The following is a 14,039-nucleotide window of genomic DNA, read 5'->3' on the forward strand; positions in this document are numbered from 1 at the left end:
TTATGTATACCAATTGCAACACTACCATCTAGTGGTCACTGAAATTATAGCAATGACAAGTGTTTAACCTGCAATGCAGTGACAGCATGGATGTAGTGTAATATGATATAGTATAATGGAGGAGAGACTGTTTGTAACCCCTCAGCGGCCAGCCAGGTAATGAATAGAGCACCACAAGTAAGGCCCTACAGATTCCAATTCCTATGCGACCACACAAGTGAAAAACAAACCAACACTGAGATCTTACCCCCGTCCGGCCCACCAGCCCAACGCACGTTTCGCTCACTTCATCAGGAGCTAATCTGGCCTTGTGTTATCTGTGTCTTTTCTCATGAAATTCCCTAGTTTTTATAAATTTTTTGTAAATGTAAATAAAGGACTTTGTTTTACTTCTAAATAATTGTGCTGCTACGACAGACCACTCCCCACCTTCTCACCTCAATGAGGCAAATAAGATCAGCCCAGGATATCACATCACCCAACCCAACACATAAAGTACACCCACAGGCCCTCCTGCCTCAGCCTGCAGCGGAAATGTAACCATGACACAGTGACTTATCAGCACCTGAGAAAGGTGGGTGCCTGCCTGTGTGAATTAAACTGAAGGGCATAAGTGTACATGTTATTCCTGCACAGACTTTCATCGCAGCTGGATAATTGTGATCTTATAACAACATGGAGACAGAGACAGAAAGAGAGAGAGACAGGAAAAGGAGAGACAGAGAAGGGGAAAGTGAAGTGAGAGACAGAAAGTGAGGTAAAAAGGGATAGGGAGAGAATAGTCAGAGGGATGCAAATATAAGTAGAGATAGATAATAATGCACTTCTTGAAAACAACCACCCAACTTTCCCAGGTGCTGATAAACCAAGCTTAGAAAGTAGTCAGAACTACAGCCACTCACAGAAATTAGGATCAGGTGAAGATGTGTCTGCACCTAGTAAAGCAGGGTGATGTACAGTGTGCGCTAACACCTCACTGTCTCTTTCCCTCTTCTCTCACACTTCCCCCTTCTCTGTCTCCAACACTTCCTGCATGACATACAGCAGCTAATAAGTATGGGAAGACATGGGATTTTTAAACAGAAGAAAATTACAAATCTATATAACTTTCTGACACCAGTTGATTTGAAAGAAAGAGATTTTCGCTGGACAACCCCTTTAAAAACTAATCTAGCTTCTAGTTGGCATAGATCCCACTCTCATAGGCACCCACAGATGTGACTAATTTATTAGGCTGCCGGTGTCTCTTAATAAATCATGTGCATAGTACTTCCTCACATACTGGCTAAAGACTGGCATGTAAAACACCAGTCTTTAGTAAATATAGGTCAGTGTGTACAAGCCAAAAAGACAGAAATGGCTGCACATCGCACCCATGGCTGACACGAAAGCCTTTTCAGCTACATTTAAAACCAACATCAGAAGTTAGTATATAATTTGGCCAAACCATATTGCCTCATGTACCACGTGCAGGTCTTCTGATACACATGAGTCCCTAACCAAAAAACATCCCACTGCCAGTCAGCGGCCACAATCCCCGCAAAACGTGCGCAAGCAGAGAAGGGGGGGCCACGGAATGGCCCTGCAACCCCATTGTCACAGGACCAGACCGTAAAGTGAAGCTTTTGGATTTACTGACAACCATTTACAAAGTTATAAAACTGCTTTTTTTTCTCAGAAGATGAAGTGCCACATCTGTCTGCAGCTTCACCTGGTAGGGACCTGACAGATCCCTTCTAAAAAGGTACCTGTAAAACTGATCTACTAGATGAGGCAACTATTTGACAACCAGTGGTTCCATGGCTGAGGCCACGCCGAATTGACAGGCCTCATGCACGGAACCCATTGGCAACCTGACCACCCAGGGTGCAATGTGTCCTCTACTCCCGATCTGGAGGATGGTCAGAGATCAGCTTTACAGGTACCCTTTTAATACAAAAGTGGCATTGGTTTCTGGAGGAAGTTTCATGGAATTCCTTTAAAGGGTTTTCCTGTGACATTTATAGCACAGCCACCCGTGGGACCTGCTCCTGTCTTTTCAGCAGATCATCCAGACCTCATACCAATGTTTCTTTTCCCCCTATTGGTTGTAAATTAAGGATTATTCTTCCCTTTTCTCTATTCATTTTCTTGAATATAAAATAAAATAAAAAAATGGGGAAAAAAAAAAATCATCATCCTAAAGAAGTTGACTGAATCTAAAACGTTACCTGAGCTGCCTTGTGACCCTTTGGCGCTGAGCGGGTTAACGTGGCAGTCCATTACAAATGAACTATCATTTTTCACATCAGTGGTTTGTACACAGCTGACATTTAACATTCAGTTTTTTAATTGCCAAGGGGAAACGAACCTTTAAATCAGCTTTTTAAGGGGAGGGAATGGAGACAGGAATTACATTTACTAGTGGAGCCGTCCCTATGATAGATGTGAGAACGTCTGAAGCTTGGTCATCCCTGTATGTGAAACTGGGGATCCTGGGGCCAGATGGATGGATTCACAGGACTAACAAACAAGTTAAACACATAACACGGAAATGCCTGGAGCACATAATAACCTCCAATGCTGTAATAAAATCATTTCAGGACCTACAGCAAATGGTAACAGCCACTTGCAGCCCTGAACTTGTTCATAACCTAGTCCAGTGCAGAGCCAAGCTTCTCATTGCTTTGCACAAAATCACGACCTCCTGTTACATTATCGTATAGTTAAATCCTGCAAATCATTTATTCAAATATCCAATCTTTGCATTATTTTCTGAAAGAGTCTAAGAATGGGAAGTAGACTTTCTTCTGAGCTGCGCACACCGGGATGTAGTGTCCTCCTGTATGTGTCAGCAAAACTGGCTCCACAAAATGGGCGGCTAGCTCTTGGCTCATATCTGCCGGGATGACGCGATCGGTGTCACCAAACACATGAAGTGACGGTACAGTGATGGGTTCTTTGTAGAAATGTGCATGTTCAGATGCTCGGCTCTTGAAACCAGCAACCAGTATAGCAAAGTTGAACTGGAAGCGAGGATCTCCCTGCTGCTTTAAGGCGCACAGCATAGCGGCAAAAGCAGCTCCTTGGCTGAAACCTAAAATGCCTTCAAAGGGTCCAAGCTCAGAAAACGCCTTGGCGACAGTGTTCAGGGATGCCTCTAAACCTGCACATGACTTGGTCTCATCCATGGCATTAAAGCTACTCTTCTCAGGGTTTGAGAACCACCAGCCTCTGGGGTCTTCTCTTTGACCACCTCCACCTTCTTCCTCTTCGGGATCAACATGTAAGGAAAGGTAAGACTTATTAAACTGCAAAATTAACAAATACTAGTCCTGTTTACTAGTGTCTTATGTTATGATGCGCTCACACATGGTTGGAGATCTGGAGATGGGACGGCCAGGTGCTAGAAGCTCTGCTAAGGGGCACAGAGGAAGCAACAGAACTAAGACAGAAGAAAGAAAAATTTTACTGAATCAATGAAAGATTCAACTCTTCTACTTCTATAAATATATTTCACTGTTTTATGAAGCCTTCTTTATAGAGGAAACTGTACTTTTGTCACTATGCAAGGAGGAATCCTGAGGAATACAAATGTACCATCTTCTACAAATATAAGATGACTTTAGGCAGGACCTAGAGCATTTGTGCCCAAGGCCTTCTCCACCTCTCTTCTTTTACGTCCCTCTTCTCTCCAGCAATGTCCCCTGGGTGGTGCAGGTGCAATTGACAAGGTAATTTAGAACAAAGAGTGGGGCCACGCCATTCCGCCTGCCCTGCGTCGGCTTGCAATGATGTATACACTGAACTGAGATGGCACTGAAGATAATGATGCACATACGATCTAGGCCCCACCTGTTTGACACTGCACCACCAGATTAACAGATGTTTTTAAAGAAAATAGCGGCATAAGCAGACCCCTTGACATGGAATGGTGGCAGCTATCCAATGGAACCAGCAGGTAGGGGGTGGAAGGTTCCATAGTTTCGCCTAAACTATTACTGGTTGTTATGTTTTTTTATAGACACTTTTGACAACTCTCCTGTAATGTGTATGCTGTGATCAGGAGAGATTGGCCCCATGGACCTCAGGCTGACAGCTACTGAAGATGCATGAAGGATACTAATCAGAAGGAAAACACTGTTACAGCTATAAATATGTTCCTATATTCCCCGGCGCTCAGGGAAGGCCCCTCAATGACGGCAAGATATCCCAGCTGCCGTGACTAGTTAGGAGCTCCGGACTGGTAGGTTTTACAAAGTACATTTCAGGACATATAAGTTACACTCATAGCATATACTTATATGCCCAGAAACACGGCTCAGGGACATACAGGAGCAGAGTTATAGCTGTAACAGCGCTTAAAAGGGAACCAATCAGGTTAGGCTGGGTTCACACTGCATTTTTGCAATCTGTTTTTTTTTTCATGCTTTTTTTTGCAAAAAAACAGATGAAAAAAAAAACGGGTGCATTTGTGTGCATCCATTTTTCCATTGACTTCCATTGTAAAAAAAAAAACTGATCAAAACGGATCCGTTTTTTTAACGGACACAATAGTGTCAGCTACGTTTTTGTGTCCGTCAAAAAAACGGATCAGTTTTGATCCGTTTTTTTTTTTACAATGGAAGTCAATGGAAAAACGGATCAAAACGGATCCGTTTTTTTTTTGACGGACACAAAAACGTAGCTGACACTACTTTTGTGTCCGTTAAAAAAACTGATCCGTTTTTTTTTTTTTTACAATGGAAGTCAATGGAAAAACGGATGCACACAAATGCACCCGTTTTTTTTTCATCCGTTTTTTTTTTGACGGACACAAAAACGTAGCTGACACTACTTTTGTGTCCGTTAAAAAAACTGATCCGTTTTTTTTTTTTTTTACAATGGAAGTCAATGGAAAAACGGATGCACACAAATGCACCCGTTTTTTTTTCATCCGTTTTTTGCAAAAAAAAAAAAAAACATGAAAAAACGGATTGCAAAAATGCAGTGTGAACCCAGCCTCAGATGAATCTAACCTGCTGTTATCTTTCTATAGCGCTGAGGATAGAGGAAAGTTTCTTACTTCATCCTCAGCAGCTTCCACACAGTTTGTAGCTAAATCCAAAGGCTACTAAGTAAGTTAGGGCCCTATAACACGGAACGATAATCAGCCCTATCTGTCAGATTATCGCTCTATGTAATAAAGACAATGATCAGCCGATGACAATGATCATCAGCTGATCGTTAATTTAGGTGTGGATCTATAATTGTCGGGGACAGACCGCGCATTGCTACATGTAATAGCGATGCGCGGCAGGCGGCTGACAATTTGCAAAGTGTATACATTACCCATCCATAGTCCAGGGCTCCCCTTGCGGACGTTACCGATGCGCCCCTTGCTTAAACTGCATACATTACCTGTCCATGGTCCATGGCTCCCCTTGCGGCCCGCCTCTCCCCGAATCCTGCGAGCAGCATCTTCAGAGCGGCCTGCCTCAGCTGACAGGCCGCTCAGCCAATCACTGGCCGTGGTGGTCAGCTGACAGGCCGCTCTGAAGCTGCAGCGCGCGGGATTTGGGGAGAAGCGGGCCGCAAGGGGAGCCCTGGACCATGGACAGGTAATGTATGCAGTTTAAGCAAGGGCTTCAAGGACATCGGCAACGATGTCCATGCAGTCCTTGTTAAATGATTATCGGGCTGTTTAATAGGCCCAATAAATGAGTGCAGATCTAGCAGATCGGCGCCTTTTTACAGTTATTATCGGGCCATGTAATAGTACCCTTAGGCGGTCTGGGGGCAGGACTACAACCCCCAGTGCACTCATCCACGCTGATATATATTAGTAGCGGCAGGCTGGGCGGGGCAGATCAGTGCACTGGGGGCAGTTTTGATGAGGTGAATCAGAGTGTTAAAGGGGTACTCAGCAAAAATCTTTTTCTTTTAAATCAACTGGTGCCAGCAAGTTATATAGATTTGTAATTTCCTTTCATGGAGGTTGTAGCCTTACAACAGCTGGACAGTGGTAGGATGGGAAACACTGCACCAGAGACTATGTGCTGCTATCCAGACTCGCCACAAGATGGCAGTGTAGAGTCAAGATGTGCAGTGACTCCAGTGCACAGATCATCTATGTCACTGTCCTGTGACGTCACTAGAGCGCTACATGTGACCCTTCCATAATTGTCACAGCTACTTCTCCTGACTCCTATGTGTTAGTCACGTGTCTGACCTTTAACCCCATATCAGGTGGCACCCCGATACAGAGACCGGTCACATCACACACGAGTCCCGCGCCATGCCATGTGCCTCACCCGGCTCCGGGATACACAGGGGGGCGCTGATCATGACGATCTCCGCGCGGTTCTTCAGGTTCTTCCTCAGGGCCCCCGTCCGCTCCCGGAAGCTGTGCTCATTCTGCCAGTAGCCGTGCAGTGCCAGGAGCCGCACCACTTTCGTACTCCTGCCAGGGACTGTAGGGACTACTGTGGCGGCCGCCATCTTGCTACACCCGCGGTACCGGAAGTGAGAGGGGAGCGCGCTGATAGGTTACCTGGGAGAGGTCAAAGGCCGCAGCATAGAGAAGGAGGCAGGTTGGCGTAGTGCTTCCCAGCTGTCAGTGTCCCATATAACAGTGCCAGCTCATACACAGAGGGTATTCAGGACTAGAGGAACATAGATGCTTTATTCTAGAACCGTGACACGTCTGGCCTCAGCCCGTGTGTGGCATTGCAGCTCAGACCCAAGTGAATGGAGATTAGTTGTAATACCATCCATAACCTGAGGAGAGGAGTGGTGCTGTTTAAGGAAGAAAGCAGCATTGGTTTTCTAATCCTGAATGACCTCTCTAAAGCAATTTTACCACTGATAGCATTAGTATCTATCCACACGATAGAGCACTGTCTCCATGGTAGATTACTGGGACCCCTATTCACTAGCATGGTGAAGGCTTATAGTGAGGCCCGGCCCACCCTCAGTCTATGGGGAGAAACGTATTGGGATGCATTGGTATGTTGGATGGAGCCATCGCTGAGCAGGCGCACCAATAACTTTCTTGGTGCTCGGACAGCCTCCTAAAAGGAACCGGTCATCATTTTCATGCTATGATGTACACAAAAAAGAACAATGGTGGCACTACCGGTCCCAGCAATTCTCTAGCTTGCTTTACTTGAATAGCAGCAGTGACGGAGGTGCTAGTTTAGCAAGATACTAGTAAACATTATGTTGCAAAAAGAGAAGGAAATGAAACTGCACTCACCGGTAAAAAGTCTTTATCCTTATTACAGTTTCATTTCCTTCTCTTTTTGCAACATAATGTTTACTAGTATTTTGCTAAACTAGCACCTCCGTCACTGCTGCTATTCAATAAAGCAAGCTAGAGAATTGCTGGGACTGGTAGTGCCACCATTGTGCTTTTTTTTGTGTACATCATACTCCTCCAAAGTATTCTGAGAATGGCAGACAGAAGGATGCACCAGTAAGGGAGATCAGCTTGAAAAGATGCTCTAAAAAGAACATCCTCAGCAGCTGCAGTTGCACATGGTGTTGGGAACAATCCCCTTTTATGTGAGGATCCACTATTTTATAACAGTCTAGTACAGTGGGTCTTCCCAACGGCTGAGTTCCATATGACTCGCTATTGGCTACTCTCAAGGTACTGTAGTACCAGTCATTTACTTTACAAAAGAAAAGTATAGTCGCACTATATACTGTATGTATGTTGCAAGGTTAAAGTGATTCCCCATGGTGCTAGAGAAAAATAGCTGTGATAAAATGACATTATTCCCTAGTGATCTGTCATACAGTGTTCACTATTCTGGAGCATTCTAATTGATCATAAGAGGATCTCAAGTGGCTTATACTGAGAAAAGTACAATACTACAGCTGTGGTGGATGTGACAGTATACTACATTCTCATCCCATTCATGAGAATGAGACTGAGCCCCTGTACGGTAAACCAGAGGGAGCTCTTCAAGCAGCTGATCAGATAGGGTCCTGATAGTCACTGTATTAGTATTGATAGCTTTCTCTATGGATAGACTGGCTATCACCCTTTAAGGGTGCCTTCACACCTACCGGATCCGCAGCGGATCTCACTTCTGCTGATTCGCAGCGAGATCAGCTGCGGATCCAGTATCATTCACCCCTATGATAGCACATACTCGCAGCGGGATTGACATCCCGCTGTGACTATGTGCTTTAACCCCCCGCTGTCCGCAGCCCCCATCCCCGGCCGCATCCAGCAGCCCGCATCCCCCATTCCCTGCCGCATCCTGCAGCCCGCCGCCGAGAGCATACAGTACCTGCTCGGCAGCACAACTGTAGTGAGGCTGTCGGCTCCGGTCCCGCTCAGATCAGCTGAGCAGGATCGGAGCCGGGAGCCTCACTGCAGCGCTCCGCCGAGCAGGTAATGTATGCTCTCGGCGGCGGGCTGGGGGATGCGGGCTGCTGGATGCGGCCGGGGATGGGGGATGCGGCGGCGGGGCTGTGGACAGCGGGGGGTTAAAGCACATATTCACAGCGGGATGTCAATCCCGCTGCGAGTATGTGCTATCATAGGGGTGAATGGTACTGGATCCGCAGAAGTGAGACCCGCTGCGGATCCGGTAGGTGTGAAGGCACCCTAAAGGAGTACTCCACTTAGAAAAGATTTAATTCTGTTCAATCCCCACCCATAATCTAAGTTTGTTTTTAATAGGTTTCTATTACATGATTTTGACCCGTTTATCTGCAGCACATCCTGACTTACACCTGGAAGCTGATAAAAATCCTCATTGCCTGGTACACTCTGTCTCCATGTCTCTGTCCTCCCCCTCCTTTCTGAGACGAAAGTCACGTGATCTCTGTCTTTTCTGTTGCCAGGCAAGCTGTAACCTTTCATCTATAACCCCAGCCACCACTGATATCACAGCAGTTAGTAAGCACCTTGTTTCATCTCTCTCTGTCCTTCTAATCTATGTAGATAGCTAGATATTTTGTTTACAGTGTAAAGCAGATTAAGCCAGCAATAGGCAGATACTACAAGATGAGGCAGATACTTGGCAGTTGGCTCTTAGGGTCCATATACACAGAAAGATTATCTGACAGATTATCTGACAAAGATTTGAAGCCAAAGCCAGGAATGGATTTGAAAAGAGGAGAAATCTCAGGCTTTCCTTTATGACCTGATCTCTGTTTATAGTCTGTTTCTGGATTTGGCTTCAAATCTTTGGCAGATGATCTTTCAGATAATCTTTCTGTGTAAATGGACCCTTAGATGCAATGCATGATGGGAAATGTAGTTTCCTGGCCAGCACCATGTTGCATATAGACCGGCTTTTAGAAAAACTTATAACTCAGGAACAGACGCAGCTAAATTTTTTTTTTTTTTTAAATATTTTATTAGCATTTTCCAAATAAAAAACAGGGCATTACAAAACTTCTTCAAAATACAGAGTACATGTGAGAGTATAGACATGAGGATTTACAACAGATAATTTTATCAGCCATTAAACAATACAATGTTGTTTCCAGCCGAAACTAAACCGACATTACAATAGGAATAATTAAGTGATATCCGGCTGAGGGAGTCTGAGGGCTACTCCAGGGAATTAGCTAAATCTGCCTTACAATACAACTTTGTTAGGCAAAAAGGACGCACTTATGTCTGCTATAGCTTGAGGATTAGAGTGGATGACTGTAAAAGTCCCCACTTTTTGGAAGAACTTTTTTTGTACTTCTGTTTGTTTGTCTTTCAGTATCTATACTGTCTACCCCAAAAAGACCTTTAACTGTGATACTACCATGGGTACGTCAGGGAGCATAGAGGATAACCAGTTGTGAAATAGGCAATGAAGTGCAACTAGCAGTACCACACTAGTTGCGATGGAGAGCATGTATTGCTATCGCCCTAATAAAATTTTGGGTGTGGAGTCATGGCTAGTTTAAACCTCCAATGTGTATGAATGTACATTATGACATCTTGCCAGAGTTGAACCGTGTGTAAGAGGAGTCTGACATTTGTGGCAAGAGGTGATTCTGTTGGGGAAAGAGGGAGACGGAAGGATAAAGGGCGCCATAGACCATCTTAAAGGAGAAGTATTGTATTGCCCCCCCCAAAAGTTATACAAATCCCCAATATACACTTATTACAGGAAATGCTTATAAAGTGCTTTTTTCCCTGCACTTACTACTGCATCAAGGCTTCACTTCCTGGATACCATGGTGATGTCACTTCCTGGATAACATGGTGATGTCACGACCCGACTCCCAGAGCTGTGCGGGCTGTGGCTGCTGGAGAGGATGATGGCAGGGGGACACTAAGGGACACAGGGCACTGGAGGGACACTGAGCATCCCTCTGCCATCATCCTCTTCAGCAGCCACAGCCCGCACAGCTCTGGGAGTCGGGTCGTGACATCACTGTTTTATCTAAGAAGTTAAGCCTTGATGCAGTAGTAGGGCAGGGAAAAAAGCACTTTATGTGCATTTCCCATAATAAGTGTATATTGGTGATTTGTATAATTTTAGGGGGCAATTGTTAGGACTCGAGCCATGCGTTCAGCTTGGCGTCCATAGCAGTCAAACTGCTTTTATGTTTTTGTATTCCTGGATGTAGCAGTGTCCAGTGTTGCTCTCCCTCTGCTGATCAGCACTAGGTGTTTGTTATCACAGTGATTTGACTGATAGCTGACTCTTCCAGTTAGCTGTCGGTATCTGGGCAGGGCTGGGACTTCTAGTCCTATAAGTACTTTCACTTGTCTTAAGTTCTTTGCCTGTGACAGAGCCTGGTTTCCTATTGCCTCCTTGATCTAGGGTTTTGTGACCTGACTATTCTGTGTATTTTGACCTTTGGCTTTTGTGACCTCGTCTTCTCTTTCGGATATTGATTTTGTACCTTTGCTTCCCGTACATTGCCGACTTGGACCGCTGACCCCCCTTTTATTGTGTGTTAGAGATGAGCGAACTTGGATAAAGCTCTAAGGTTGTCTGGAAAACATGGATACAGCCAATGACTATATCCATGTTTTCCACATAGCCTTAGGGCTTTATCCAAGTTCAGCAGCCACCGCTAATCAAATGCTGAACGTTCGGGTTCGCTCATCTCTATTGTGAGTGTATTGTCTTGTCTCGTTTTGTGTTACCACTTGCTGCAGTACAGGGAACACCGCCCAGTTGCCCGCTGTCACCTAGGGCAGTGTGTGGCAAGTAGGTAGGGACAGCTGGGGCGGGTTCAGCATCAGGGACCACACTGTCTGTGTCTTCCCTACTCAATCCTGACAGCAATGCAATACTTTAATAAAAATTTATAGGAAAGAAATGGAAGATTTGTTTGATCCTGAGCCCATGAGGTTAATGTGTTAGTCGGGGACCCCCAACCAGCCTCGTCCTTCCTGCTTAAGCAACCAGTCAGTTTGCACAAAAATCAGAGACTTCTTTGCCGATGTGCAGCCTGCTCGCCATATGTGCGAGTGTGTGAGGGTAAGGCAAAGGGCAGAGGGGACATGGCCTCATCTTCTGCCTTATTTACCATTGTAAAAATCTATACCTGCTCAGACTTGTATTTCACCAAATATAATGAAAGATCTGCACCTCTAAAGAAATCTGCCATGGGGCATATCAGCAGGGGTTTAGGTAAGACTGGTATACAGATACACGGTTCTTAATAAATCCCCCCTGATGGGCCTACAGAGTTTACCCGTTAGTCTGTAAGTGTTTTTATGGCAGCCAGGCTGCTGCATTTATAGGGATGGCATGACAGCTGGACTCCCATGCTAAATGCCACCAATTCTGGCTGTTTAACCCATTGTACGCATAACATCCTCAGCACCCCGTGCTCTGTAGTGGCATATTAGCAGGTTAGATACTTCTAACCTGCTGATAGTTTCCCTTTAATGCCTCGCTGATCTCTGAGAATACAGTCAGTAGTATTTGTGAAAAAGGTTTTCTTCTATAGAGAATAAAATAATTAAAGTCACCTCTGTTTCAAATATTAGCCTATATAGTTATCTGTGGGGGCTTTTCTTTAGTTCACCTCAGGCAGCAGAGTGGCTTGATTCACCCATGACTACAGATCCCAGCAAATTCCCTATTAAACTGCTTGGGTATATGCAGGTATATTCACCACCATCTGTACTGTGCCCACCACAAGACCTGTGAACCGCGGAACCACCTGTGTGTAGTCTGATGGTTTTCTCATATTTGTAATAGTATTAATCTGTACATGAGTATGTTCATACATAAAAACAATAAAAACTTAAAAATATCCCTATTATTATTATTAATAATAATAAATAATCATCATCATCTAAATCCAGTTTATTGTACTTATTCTGAAGCTGAGAGGCAGCGATCTCTCTGATCATGGTCAATATAGTAAATAGAATTGCAGACAATAAACGAAGCAACACCAACATAAATTCAAATTCTTTAATCAATATGCAACATTGTAATGAAATATTACCGGCTGGCTCTTGAATAGTTAATCCGGTGACTCTCAGGTCAGGTCTGGTGGAGACCACAGAACGTGCCGCAGTCATTCCCACCCGTCCTCTATTATCCTGGTCTGAGAGGCACCGGACCTAAAGATCCAGAGGAAGGCGAAGAAACCCCCCGGAGATTCTACATCAGGGGGGAAAAAATTCCTTCCTGACCCCACAAGTGGCGATCAGATCTGATCTCCCTGGATCACATCTAGCCTGCTGCATGCAGCTGTATATATATATATATATATATATATATATATATATATATATATATATATAGGATGAGGAGACTCCTCGCTGTAATGAATGAAAAACAGAGACATTAATGCTGCACAATATGTTGTCCCTATAGAAGTAACTATTATTATTACATATATATCCATATTATATACAATACATGTCCTGCCCACAGAGCTTACACTCTAATATACAGTACATGTCCTGCCCACAGAGCTTACACTCTAATATACAGTACATGTCCTGCCCACAGAGCTTACACTCTAATATACAGTACATGTCCTGCCCACAGAGCTTACACTCTAATATACAATACATGTCCTGCCCACAGAGCTTACACTCTAATATACAGTACATGTCCTGCCCACAGAGCTTACACTCTAATATACAGTACATGGCCTGCCCACAGAGCTTACACTCTAATATACAGTACATCTCCTGCCCACAGAGCTTACACTCTAATATACAGTACATGTCCTGCCCACAGAGCTTACACTCTAATATACAGTACATGTCCTGCCCACAGAGCTTACACTCTAATATACAGTACATGTCCTGCCCACAGGGATTACACTCTAATATACAGTACATGTCCTGCCCACAGGGATTACACTCTAATATATAATACATGTCCTGCCCACAGAGCTTACACTCTAATATACAGTACATGTCCTGCCCACAGAGCTTACACTCTAATATACAGTACATGTCCTGCCCACAGAGCTTACACTCTAATATACAGTATATGTCCTGCCCACAGAGCTTACAATCTAATATACAGTACATGTCCTGCCCACAGAGCTTACACTCTAATATACAGTACATGTCCTGCCCACAGAGCTTACACTCTAATATACAGTACATGTCCTGCCCACAGAGCTTACACTCTAATATACAGTACATGTCCTGCCCACAGAGCTTACACTCTAATATACAGTACATCTCCTGCCCACAGGGATTACACTCTAATATACAGTACATGTCCTGCCCACAGAGCTTATACTCTAATATATAATACAATCTCTGCTCCTAAGAGCTCACAGAGTAACACAGGCCCTCCTCTTAAGAGCTTACAGGCTTATATTTAGTACATGACTACATGTCTGCCCCGAGGAGCTTACAATCTAATGTACACTACAATACCCCACTCCTAAGAGCTTGCACTGCAATGTACCATACAGATGTCACCAGTGTTATCATGAACACGACAAAGCATTTCATGGTAACACAAGCTACATGTGTAGAGGCCCTGCTCCCCGCAGGAGCTTACAATCTAATATACAACCTACCACACAGCAGACATACAACAGAGTAGGGATGCACGATGCACCGAAATATCGATACTACTATCGATATTCCGGGCATAAAAACGGTTCGGTAC

The 14,039-nt window shown here is 44.4% G+C and overlaps 1 protein-coding gene across 1 annotated transcript; it reads right to left on the minus strand.

Annotated features, from left to right (window-relative positions):
* Window positions 1–2,700: 2,700 nt before the first annotated feature.
* OVCA2 (OVCA2 serine hydrolase domain containing) lies at window positions 2,701–6,469 on the minus strand. The gene is made up of 2 exons (XM_069944596.1): window positions 6,273–6,469; window positions 2,701–3,250 (listed from the first exon to the last, which is right to left on the minus strand). The coding sequence occupies exons 1-2, from the start codon at window positions 6,457–6,459 to the stop codon at window positions 2,748–2,750; spliced, it is 690 nt and encodes a 229-aa protein (XP_069800697.1). The 5' UTR covers window positions 6,460–6,469; the 3' UTR covers window positions 2,701–2,747.
* Between the last annotated feature and the right edge of the window lie 7,570 nt (window positions 6,470–14,039).

This window comes from Dendropsophus ebraccatus, chromosome 11 (genome assembly GCF_027789765.1).
Source record: "Dendropsophus ebraccatus isolate aDenEbr1 chromosome 11, aDenEbr1.pat, whole genome shotgun sequence".
In the NCBI taxonomy this organism is placed as follows: Eukaryota; Metazoa; Chordata; class Amphibia; order Anura; family Hylidae; genus Dendropsophus; species Dendropsophus ebraccatus.

Excerpts from the sequence above, each read along its gene's own strand:
- OVCA2 (XM_069944596.1), bottom strand. The coding sequence starts at position 6,459 with ATGGCGGCCGCCACAGTAGTCCCTACAGTCCCTGGCAGGAGTACGAAA. Across the intron at positions 3,251-6,272 it reads CCTGTGTATCCCGGAGCCGG|AGGAAGAAGGTGGAGGTGGT; the intron begins GTGAGGCACATG and ends TTGATCCCGAAG.